The sequence below is a fragment of the Balaenoptera musculus genome, chromosome 6 (genome assembly GCF_009873245.2).
Source record: "Balaenoptera musculus isolate JJ_BM4_2016_0621 chromosome 6, mBalMus1.pri.v3, whole genome shotgun sequence".
NCBI lineage: Eukaryota > Metazoa > Chordata > Mammalia > Artiodactyla > Balaenopteridae > Balaenoptera > Balaenoptera musculus.
Window position 1 is genome coordinate 108,819,958 of NC_045790.1, and position 12,245 is coordinate 108,832,202.

At 51.4% G+C, this 12,245-nt stretch overlaps 1 protein-coding gene across 1 annotated transcript; it reads left to right on the forward strand.

The window, feature by feature from the left end:
- Positions 1-44: 44 nt before the first annotated feature.
- Positions 45-5,550, forward strand: SWI5 (SWI5 homologous recombination repair protein). Its single transcript, XM_036854189.1, has 6 exons — positions 45-68; positions 120-337; positions 674-722; positions 2,472-2,593; positions 3,396-3,490; positions 5,215-5,550. The coding sequence occupies exons 1-6, from the start codon at positions 45-47 to the stop codon at positions 5,277-5,279; spliced, it is 573 nt and encodes a 190-aa protein (XP_036710084.1). The 3' UTR covers positions 5,280-5,550.
- The last annotated feature ends 6,695 nt before the right edge of the window (positions 5,551-12,245 follow it).

A 12,245-nucleotide genomic window follows, 5' to 3' on the forward strand; every position in this document is an offset into this window, starting at 1 on the left:
GCAGCGGTGTGAGCGTAGCCTCAAATCCCTAATCCCATTAGTCGATGGGAAAGTTGAAAGGGGAAGGGGCGTGACTAAACCATAGCTAGCCAGGAGGGACGGGGGAAGGCCTAATAAAGACTGCGTGCGCAGCCGCTCTCCTTGCCTATCTGGGCGGGGAAAGGCGGGGCCCGACCTCGCAGCGGGCTTATATAGCTAGCTCTGTGACGCTTCGGTGTGCGTCAGAGAATTGCGAATACCGGGCGGACCTGAGGGGCCGCTTTCCCGCACGCGCCCTGGACCCTCCGGCACTGCAGAGCTCCCCGAGTCGGGGACCCCGGACCCCAGGGCTGAGGAGGTGGGCGAGGAGCGGACAGCAGGGGGAAAGCACATCTCTTCCCAGTCACTTTCCTGACTCCCCGTAGCTCTGCCCCAGACTTCCTCTCCCCAGAGATCGCCTCCAGAGACCACCACCCCCCCCCGCCCCCGCTTCCACTGCTCCACATCAGAATCTCTCCTTCCTCCAGGATCCCTACCCCGATCCCGGGAGCATTATCTACCCTCTTCCCAACCGGATCCAGTCCCGGTCTCTGTACTTCACAGCAGTTCCTCCTCTCACACCCTCACAGTACCCCTTTCCTCCCAAAGCGGCCTCTAGGTCCAATCAGCCTTTTTCCCTCGGATTCCTCTACAGGACTCAACCAGGACCTTCCAAAAGTTGCCGCGGGGCTTTCCGATCCCCTGTGAGTATGCTTGTGCCCCCTTCCTTGCCCTCCACCCTGTACCCCACTGCTGCTCTAAGTCCTCCTCTCCGTCCCCAGCAGCAGCTGACCCACCCCCAGTCCTCTTCAAGATCTTCCCCCAGCTGACCTCATTCTGCTGAGAAACTCTAGGTCATTTCTCAGTTCTTCCCCATCTTTTCCTCCTGCCCACCAAGCTTCAGAGAAGAAACAGCGTCCTGTACTTTGTCAGTGGTACCCCAGGCTCTCCAAATGGGCTCTGTCTCTCATCCTTCCTGACAGCACCACAAGTGGCTGGTTGATTTTGTTCTTTTCACACCACTATCCCTCCCTCACCCATTCCACCCACATGGAAACTACTCCCTTTCCCTCAAACGCATGTACTCTCTCCTGCCTTAGGGCATTTGGATACACCGTCTGGAATACTTTTTCTTCCAGCTTTTTGCCAAACTGATGCCTACTCATCCTTTAAAGCTGAGCTTCCTCAGAGAATTCTTAGCCCCACTTCGGGCTCAGGCCAATAGCTTTGTTAGCCACTCCCCTAGCACACTGTACTTCAACTTCAAAGCACTTTTCAGACTGGTAGTTAGTTGATTGGTTATTTGTCATTGACTCATTCATTTGACAAATTCATTCGAAACAGTGCTTACTATGTGCCAGGTACTGTTGTAGACACAAGGCAATCAGCAGTGAATAAAACAGAGTCCCTGCCGTCATGGTGTTTACACTCCAGTGGTATAAGGCCGTCAGTGAAAATAATATTAATGAAATATACAATATGTCAGGTGATGATAGATGTTAGAAAACTTCAGGACAAAAGGATAGTGATTGAGGTGTGGCCATTTAAATGGGGTGGTCAGGAAAGGACTTTCTGATGACGTGTGACCTGTGAGCAGAGCTTTAAATGGAAATTTCTGGAGGAAGAGCATGATTGTTGGGGGTTCTATGTCTGGGACTAGGCTATACGTTCCATGAAGGCAGGGGGCCAGGCTTGATGTCTTATCCATTGCTGAACCGCTGGAGCCTTTGCCAGTGCCTGGCAGCTAGTGTTTACTCACGATGTGTTGACTGACTGGTTAAAATCCCCTGTCCTAAGAATGAGAACCACGTCTTCCTCGGTCTCTTATATTACAGTTGCTCCAACAAACATTTCCTGAAAATTAGCAGTGTACCAGGCACTGGCCTTCACAGCTTTTAGACGCAGAAAGGACAAAGATGAACTGTAGCCCCAGGGATGGGTTTTGCTACCCAATGCAATTATAAAGCCAGTGACATCATAGACTTGACAGGAGAATCCAAGAGGTAGACCTGACGTAGATTCTCTGGGGTCAGATTGGGAACCAGGATGGGTCCTTTAGTTAAAGTTGGGTTTGGCTGGGAGTGAAAGAAAACCCCAAATAATGGTGGCTTAAACAGTCATCAGGAACCCATGCCTCTATCATCCAAGACACCGTTCAACTCCAGCAACCCTCCAGCTTGTAGGAAAGAGGAAGGCTAGAGAAAGGCATGCCCTCTCCCTGGAAGGACAGTTCCCAGACATAGCATATGCTATTTCTAATTAAGTTCCACTTGCCAGAACTTAGTTATAGGGCCACACCTAATTCCAAGGGAAGCTGGGAAATGTAGTCTTATTCTGGGGTGGAGGGTGTCTGTTACCAACCAGAAGCAGGGAGTGGATATTGGGGGATAATGTGTAGGTTCTGAATTGTAGATAATTGGTCAGTCTGGCTTACGACTCTTTGTGCCACGCAGCGGCCGTCTCCCAGGTCTGGCCAGGCTGATGGGGCCAGCGAGGATTCTCTGCACCTTGACATTCAGAAGCTGAAGGAGAAGAAGGACATGCTGGACAAGGAAATCTCCCAATTAATATCTGAGTAAGTATCTTTGGGTTCCTCAGTGTGCTTAAGATAACTTTTTTTTTTTTTTTGGCCGTGCCATGCCATGCAGCTTGCAGGATCTCAGTTCCCCGACCAGGGATTGAACCTGGGCCACGGCAGTGAAAGCACCGAGTCCTAACCACTGGACTGCCAGGGATTCTCTAGATAACATTTAACTAGTGCCCAGTAACTGCAACCTAGCTTAGCATAAAAACAGGACTGCGCCAGGAGTTCCCAGGAGAATAAGGGGAACTAGGAACTGGAAAGCCATGGCTCTCCCAGTCTCTTCTGGGGCCCACGGTCTCTGCCTCTGCTTCTGTCTGCACATGGGCTCTGTCCTCCCTCTGCAGGTGGGGTTTTCAGTGCCCAGGGGAAGCTGGCTCTTCCACAACTCCTGGGTTTTCCCATGCCCTTTGCTCCAGCCACATGGCGCAGACTGAGCAGCCTTTGAACGTGCATGTCACACTTGAGGGGATCTGATTAGCCACTCATGTGCCCATCTGTGAATCCCTTGGCTGTGACCAGGGTTACATAGTACCAGCGTGGCTGAGGATGCCTCCCTAAGAGTACAGGGAGAATTTGCCAGGAGTGAGGGGGTGGGCAGATCTCCTGCCCTACCTTAAGCTTCATGAGAGCAGGGTCTATCTTGGCATCACTATCCTGGTTCCCAATGCCAAGCACCCAGTAGGCCCTTAGTGAACATTTGTTAAATAGATGCCTCGTTACTCTCTGAACCTTGGAGCCTCATCGGCTTTCTCAACGATATTCTCTCTCTCTCTCTCTCCATTTCTCACCCCAGAGGCTACAGTGTAGATGAACTGGAGGACCACATCTCCCAGCTCCACGAGTATAATGACATCAAGGATGTAGGCCAGATGCTGCTAGGCAAACTAGGTGAGGGAGTCCCCATGCCCCAGGGGTGGTGGGATTTTGCTCCTGGGCCTTCTAAACTTACCCAACCCCCCTACCATTCTCAGCTGCCACGCTCCCTGAATGCCCCTCCCCTTCCTGGCCACCTAGCGAAGCCACTGTACAGCTCTTACCTGAGTGCCTGCGGTTTTTCCCTCGGGTATAGAGCCTGCTTTGGAGCTACAGGCAGGTTTGAGCCTGGGCTCACCCGCCTGCCCGAGGACTAGGGTTCCCAGTCCCCCGGGGCCTACTCAGACCAATGGAGACCCCAGCCTCGCCTCAAGTGGCCGACATGCTACAGAGGCAGAAAGTGCAATGGGAACTCTGTGGCTTAAAGGGGTATTTTGTTCCTCCTGGAACACAGTCTCACTATCTAGAGGGCTGAGCTGAGACACAGGCACCTGTGTGTCTGAGCTGGCTGGGACAGCCCACCTTGGAGGTGAGGAAATGTGTAGGTGGCCTTGGTTCCATCACCTGGCTTGGATCGGTGGGCACGCTGATGTTCAACCAGCAGGGACCCTTTGGGACAGCGCTCAGAGCTGGGCTGTCGGCCCGCTGGCTGCCTGAGTTGCAGCTCTCGTCGCAGAATTGCCCATCAGCATCCGGGATTCCACGGCAGGAAGGGCTTCTCCGTGTGTCAGTGGGGAATGGGTCTCAAAGGAGGGGAGGGAGAAAACAGAAGGTGGTGGAGGATGATCAGGGCCCAAGAAGAAAGGAATGTGAGGGGACTGTAGCCTAGAGGCCAAGGGGAATAAGCTCTTGTGAGAACCCAGTTTGAGACCTGTCCTTCCAGGTCGTAGGACCTGGAGCAGGCGGAGTGTCCTCTTTTCATTCATTCAGTGAGTATTTCCTGAGCACCTACTCTGTGCTACTCAACAGGGTATGGGGACATTTTGGTGAACCCGACACTTTTTTTTTTTTTAATGTTTATTTATTTATCTATTTACTTGGTTGCACCAGGTCTTAGTTGCGGCAGGCGGGCTCCTTAGTTGTGGCATGTGAACTCTTAGTTGCAGCATGCATGTGGGATCTAGTTCCCTGACCAGGGATTGAACCCCGGCCCCCTGCATTGGGAGCGCGGAGTCTTACCCACTGAGCCACCAGGGAAGTCCAAACCAGACACTTGAATGTCTCCATTCTCATGTGACTTATGTTTTGGTGTTGGGGTGGGGGAGGGGAATGGTCAAGAAGTAAAGGAACACAAATAAATGAATTATAAAATGTGTTAAGTGCAGTGAAGGAAACAAAAGACAGAGATGGAAAATATTGAGGTATGAACAGGGTGGCAGGGGGGGATGAGCCAGGGTGGTCAGGGCAGGCCTCTGAGGAGACCCCTTCCCTTGGGAGGAGAGAAGAGTCTGTGAGGAGGCATGAGGAAGGGCATCACCAAATGGCAAGGGCACGCACATGGGCCAGGGTTTGCAGCTGGCCACTGATACAATGTAAGTGTAAACTTACATTTTCAGCACATGACTCTTGCTGCTGCTTCATGTGGGTGAGGGTTAAGTGAGTCTAGTTTGGAGGGACCAGACAGGGCCCACAGTGGAGGAGCCTGGAAGGAGTAGCAGGAGGGTTATCTGGGCCAACTAGGGGAGCAGGAAGAAAGTGCTGGAGAGGGTCCTGGGTAGGCCAGGGCTTTGGCCATTTTCCCTCCCACTTCTCCCACTGGACATTCTTCCTTCCTTCCTTCCTTCCTTCCTTCCTTTCAGCCGTGATCCGAGGTGTCACCACCAAAGAGTTGTATCCAGAATTTGACCTGGACATGAATGACTGAGCTCACAGCCCCTTGTCCACGGCCCACTGGGACAGGCCGATGTGGACATGAGAAGCAGTGAAAGCCCAACCAGAGCACCTACAGGCTTTCCAGTGAGAAAGTGTCAGAAACCCTTTTCTAGAGAGCCCAAGCCGAGTCAGGAGGGAGCCCAGAGAAGAAGGGGGGCAGAAAGAAGGGGAGATCCCAGCTCTGAGGTTCCTGAAATGTTCCAGTGACACCTGTGTATGTGTATATGTATCCTGTTTGTAAATAAACATATGAGCGATTTTGGTGCAAATCTGTATGCTGATTCCCTCTCCTCTGATAGCCCCCTGATCCTACCCTGGAAAAAGAGAGCCTGCCTTGGATTATAACAAACTTCCATGTGCCAGGCACTGTACTAAATGCCTTATATCCATTATCTCTAATGCTTCAATCCATCCTATGAGGAATTAGTATTACTATCCCCATTTTACAGATGAGGAAATTGAGGCTCAGAGAGGCACAGTGACTTGCCTGAGGTCACACAGCCAGTAAGTGGCAGAGCAGGGATTTGAGCCCAAGTCTTCACTCTGAAGCTTCTGGTGTGCAACACTGCCTTTCTGGGCTGGGAAACAAGTGGGTAAGAGCTGAGAGTGAAATAGTGACATTGGGAGGAATTCTTCCCTGATCTATAGAATCAGGGTTCCACTCCCCAACTGTAATTCTCTGCCAAGCATGGGTGAGCTGTTGTCATTTCTTCACCACGTGTTGTTCATCCTGAACAACCATCACTGGCAGAAGTACAACTTGAGTGTTATAACTGCTGAGTGCAATCCAGAACAGCAGGATCTCACGTCGGACTTGCTAAGTATTCTGACTGCTCCCGCTGCCCCTCTGCCCTGTCCCTGCTGGACATTCTCATAAGATTTCAGAAGTTATAGCAGTGTTTGGGGACAGGCTTTCATGAGGTGAAGTAAGTTTAGTTTCTAAAAACCAGCCATGCAAGTCAGGCCTGGGTTTGAGTTCCAGCTCTGCCCGCTTACAAGCTGTGTGACCGTGGGCAGCTGGCTTGGCCTCGATAAGTAGAAATGATAGTAGTGCTGTATGCATCAGGGCAATTAGCATTAGTTGCCTCAACAACCCCCAAACCTCCTTGGCTGAATGCAGTAAAGGTGCCTTTGTTTCACAAAGTCTGATGAGGATCTGGTAGCCCTCCTACGTTTTGGAGCTTCACCGCTGGAACCCACAGTCGGGGGAAAGAGGTGGAGAAGACACGTCAGCTCTGAACTGACTCACCCCGAAATGGGCAGACGTCACTTCTCACAGACAATGGTCCAGAACTAGTCATGTGGCCTAAACTGCTCTGGGTGAGCACCCAGGTATTTGATAGGGACCAGCTGCTGTCACAGCCACAAGTACCTACCTCCAAAGAGTGCTTCAGGGATTTGATGGGACCCAACACCTGGGAATGTCAGTCCAGCTCCCCTTTATTGCTGGACAGCAACCCGTCCTGCTCAGGGGATGGCGCGACCCAGGCCCATGCTCTGGTCCTGTTGCAGATTGCAGACAGTTGGCTTGTCTTGCCTCTGTCCGCAGAAAGAGGAGCTCTGGGAGCCACGGTGTCTGGGTCTCTGCCACACAGTGCTTCTCTGCCAGCAGTAAGTAAGAAGCAGTGACAGTGCAACATGATAAAGGCTGTCCTGGGGTTACAGGAGCACATTTAAGCGGCACCTAACCAATTTGGGACATTGGGGAAATGCTGGGAGAAGAGACATCGAAGCCTGTGCAGTAAAAAGAGTCAGCCAGACAAGAACGTGGGAGAGTAGTATTCCAGGGGGGAAACTATTTACAAAGGCCCAGAGGCCGAGAACTTAGTGGAGCCAGGACTCCAAGGGACTCTGGTTGCAGAGTGATTAGGAATGAAGCCTCTCCCAAACACAATTGTAACCCAACTCTGCATTTTGGACCAATTTTTTTTTTTTTTTTGAGATGGGTGTGGTTTTTACTTTCCACAACTTACATGTTTCATAATTTAACTCTTTTTTTAATAAATTTATTTATATTTATTTTTGGCTGCGTTGGGTCTTCATTGCTGCATGCAGGCTTTCTCTAGTTGCAGTGAGCAGTGCACGGGCTTCTCATTGCGGTGGCTTCTCTTGTTGCAGAGCACGGACTCTAGGCGCGCGGGCTTCAGTAGTTGTGGCACGCGGGCTTCAGTAGTTGTGGCACGCGGGCTCAGTAGTTGTGGCTCACAGGCTCTAGAGCGCAGGCTCAGTAGTTGTGGTGCACGGGCTTAGTTGCTCCGTGGCCTGTGGGATCTTGCCGGACCAGGGCTCGAACCCGTGTCCCCTGCATTGGCAGGCGGATTCTTAACCGCTGTGCCACCAGGGAAGTCCCTATAATTTAACTCTTATGATTTGAAAAAAATCCAATAAAGACATTAAAAGCAGACATGTAGGAAACAAAAACAAAGGGAATGAACCATGATAATGCTTATTTAAGACGGTAGGATTATTGGTGGTTTTCCCCTTTTTTTCCCACTTCTCTGTACAGCATGCAATGTTATTATACTGTCGTCAGCACCACAGTTGTAGGACCACGTCTCCACACCTCCACCACTTCTTATTCGCTTAGTTCTCAATCTAGCTAGTTAATGTTGACCTTCCTGTAATTAATTCATCCTTTCTTTTATTTTCTTTATTTCTCCCACCTCGTTTTGGTAGCTAATTTCAAATCTTATAGCAAGAGGGCTTCCCTGGTGGTGCAGTGGTTAAGAATCGCCTGCCAATGCAGGGGACACAGGTTCAATCCATGATCCGGGAAGATCCCACATACCATGGAGCAGCTAAGCCCGTGTGCCACAACTACTGAGCCTGCGCTCTAGAGCCCACGAGCCACAACTACTGAAGCCTGCACACCCCAGAGCCCACATGCCGCAACTACTGAGCCTGTGCTCTAGAGCCCATGAGCCACAACTACTGAGCCCACGTGCCACAACTACTGAGCCCACGCACCTAGAGCCCATGCTCCGCAACAAGAGAAGCCACCGCAATGAGAAGCCTGCGCACCGCAACAAAGAGTAGCTCCCGCTCGCCGCAGCTAGAGAAAGCCTGCGCGCAGCAACAAAGACCCAACGCAGCCAAAGATAAATATAAATAAATAAATTTATATTAAAAAAAACTTATAGCAAGATATCTTTTCCTCTTTAACTCTATACTAGTCATTTTGCTTAACTCTAACCTTATCCTCAACCCTAATTCCAGCCGTAATTCCAAATGTTACTAGAAAGCAAGGACACTTCTCACTAGTTCCCTAAAATCCCTGCCTCTTTACGGTTTTTTGTTTTTTCCGCCTTGCCACGCGGCTTGTGGGATCCTAGTTTCCCAACCAGGGATCGAACCCGGGCCCTCGGCAGTGAGAGCACAGAGCCCTAACCACTGGACCGTCAGGGAGATCCCCCTGCCTCTTTACAAATTACAGACCTCCTTTGGCTATGCGCTTGTTTTCTGATGATCGCCCAGAGTTGCATTCTTCTGGAAGGCAACAAAAGGCACTAAGGTAGATTCCAGGTTCTCGAGTTAAGAATGAATACACTGCCAGTGCTCCAAAGACTTTTGCATTTGGGGCCAATTTTAAGGCACCCCTGGAGGATGCTTGGAAAGCATCATCTGGGTCCATTTCCCTCTGTGTGAGGTCAGCTCTCCCAGGTGTGATGGCAAGCAGAGGCCTCAAGGGGGCAGTGTCTGCTCAGAGATGCGCCCAGCTGTGGGGGAAGCTGCCCCTGGGAGGGCCCTGCCTGGGAAGGTCTGGTCCTGCCAAGCCACTGGCCACAGACAAGATCCTCAGAATGCCCCACATAGAAGAGGGGGTTCTCTATGGCAGCACCTCTCCCAGAGTCTGAAGTGACCCCAACCACCACCCTGGGCAGTAAGGAGCCAACTGGTTGTGAGATGTGCATAGTGACACATGCCATTGGTCAGGGCGTGCCCTGATGGTGCTAGGAAACAGGCTACCGAGGGCAACTGACACTGTGAGTGCAGGAACATTGTTTGATCACATCCAGTGTAAACCTTACTCCAAAACATTCATCATTTGGTACATACTAGAGTTCAAAACACTAATGAAATACAGCCTGTATTCTCATCCCTGAGGGCAGAAAGGGGTCGTTTCCGGGCAGCCTGACCTCATCGAGGCAGTGTCACCAAATAACACCCCGCTTTAGCTTTGCTCAGAAGAAGAGAACAATTTGCAGAGGGGAGGAAGGCCAGATCAGGGGCCGTCTGTTATGGAAGAGTGGTGCCTGAGGGGCCCGCAACCTTGACGCCTGGAGGCTCTGTGATGAAAGCTCTGGGTACTGTCAAGTCAGGTGTTGTCACCAGGTGAAAGGTGACGACCACCATTCAAACCAGTCACAAGCCGAAGGTTTCCCCAGAGAAGGGTTGATGGAGATAACTAACATTTCTGAAACCCTGTGGGTCAGCAGGGAGATGAGTGCTTCATGGGCAGTATCTCACCGGCACCTCCCAACCAGAGTGTGGGTAGGTGGAGTATCCCCATTTCCAAACTGAGGTCTGAGGGGTGGAGTAACTTGCTCAAGGTCACAGTTCCAAGAAGCAGCTGAGCCGTCAGGCTCGAGAGCCTGGCTGACGGTGAGCTGTCCTCCTCCCAGCTGAGGCTCAGCCTCTCTCTTTTTTTTTTAATTAATAGCTACTTTATTTATTTATTTATTTATTTATTTATTTATTTTTGGCTGTGTTGGGTCTTCGTTTCGTGCGAGGGCTTTCTCTAGTTGCGGCAAGCGGGGGGCCACTCTTCATCGCGGTGCAGGGGCCGCTCTTCATCGCGGTGCGCCAGCCTTTTATTATCCCGGCCCCTCCCGTTGCGGGGCACAGGCTCCAGACGCGCAGGCTCAGTAGTTGTGGCTTACAGGCCCAGTTGCTCCGCGGCATGTGGGATCTTCCCAGACCAGGGCTCGATCCCATGTCCCCTGCATTAGCAGGCAGATTGTCAACCACTGCGCCACCAGGGAAGCCCATCAGCCACTCTTGAGTCTCACCCAGGTCATACATTAATAAAGGAAGTCAGAACTTGAATCCAGAACTCTGAGCCTTTAAGCCCAAGGTCTTAGCCACAAATCTTCACTGTGCTTCTTCGAATTTTACCTGCCCAAGGCCCTGACCTAGAGGCCTCTACCTTGAGTTTGGCCTTGGCGCCTCTCTCCTAATTCCTCTGAGCAGGAGGCTTCGCTCCCTTCCCAGAGAGCCTCTCATCCCCAGCATTAGGAACTCTGAACAGGTGGAGATCCTCTCCTAGCCTTTAGCTCCCTCAGCCTCTCGTGTTCACTCCAGAATCCCAGAGGATCTCAGCGGCAATGACAATCATAGCAGCCAACACTGGGAGCACATACTCTGTGCCAGGCCCCAAGCCTAGAGCTCAGCATGACTACAACAAGTATTTCCAATGGCAGCCCTAAGAGGTACATCATTAGCCCCATTTTCCAGATGAGGCAAATGAAGCTCAGAGAGGTTAAGTCACTTTCCCAAGGAAACAAAGCTAAGTGGCCAACTCCGAGGTTGAAGGTTCCACAATCATTCTCTCTTTTTATTTTGTTTAATATTTATTTATTTATTTATTTAGGCTGCACCGAGTCTTAGTTGCGGCATGCATGAGGGGTCTAGTTCCCCAACCAGGGATTGAACCCGGACTCCCTGCATTGGGAGCGCGGAGTCTTTTTTTTTTTTTTTAAATGAAAGCTTCTTTATTTATTTATTTTATTTATTTTTGGCTGCGTTGGGTCTTCGCTTCTGTGCGAGGGCTTTCTCTAGTTGTGGCAAGCGGGGCCACTCTTCATCGCGGTGCGCGGGCCACTAACTATCACGGCCTCTCTTGTTGCGGAGCACAGGCTCCAGACGCGCAGGCTCAGTAGTTGTGGCTCACGGGCCCAGTTGCTCCGCGGCATGTGGGATCTTCCCAGACCAGGGCTCGAACCCGTGTCCCCTGCATTGGCAGGCAGACTCTCAACCACTGCGCCACCAGGGAAGCCCCAAGGGAGCACGGAGTCTTACCCACTGGACCACCAGGAAGCCCCCACAGTCATTCTCTTTAAAGACCAGGTAATAATTTCCAAACCTCTGAGTGTCACAATTACCTGAGAGGGCTTTTAAAGAAAAAGATATGGGTCTCTAACTCCTCCCTAGGGATTCTGCTTTGGTAGGCCTGGGGCAGACCTGTATTTTTTGTAACAAGCTCCCCAGGTGTTTTTGATATCTGGCCTCTCCGGTGAGCATTCCTGGATGGTTGACAGGTTGCTTCTAACCACCAGGAATAACATCCAATCAAATCCTGCCTCCAAACCAGCCATCTTCAAACCCATCTACAGAGCCACCAGACCCTAAGAGCCAGCTCTGGATCAAACCTAGGTGAGATTGTATCTGGCTTCTCCCCAGAGCCTTCTCATAGGCCCAGGCATTTGCTAGCTCTGCTCCTCCGACCTCCACCCTGGCACCAGCAGACCTGCCCAGCTGGTTTGCCCGGAAGGAGACTGGCCTGTTTTGCCATCTTAGGGCTCTTCTCGCTTCTGATTTACTAGGGGCTCAGGAAGTACCTGTAGGGTTGGGGGCGGGGACTACTTGGAGAAGATTGCTGGGCAGGGGGTCGCAGGCTGCTTTGCAGACCACAAGGGGGCTGGAAGGCCCCGGGACAGCCCACCACCTCACCCATCACACCCGGCCACCCACCTGATGCTTGTCTCTCTTAGTCAACGTCCACTGCCCCGACAGCATCCCGATCCAAGTCTCACCAAGAGGGAAACTTCTTGGAGTAACTAATGTCTGTCCCTCTGGTTACCCAGCCCACCTCCAGATGAGTCCCACGCCTCCTGCTGAAGTGCTCGGAGGAGGGGGTTAGTCAGGGTCTGACTGGATATTGCAGAAGAAATCAGATGGTGATACGGTGGTGGGAATGGGGTTTTGTTTGTTTTTATTCTGTGGCCAAACAGAGCTAAAG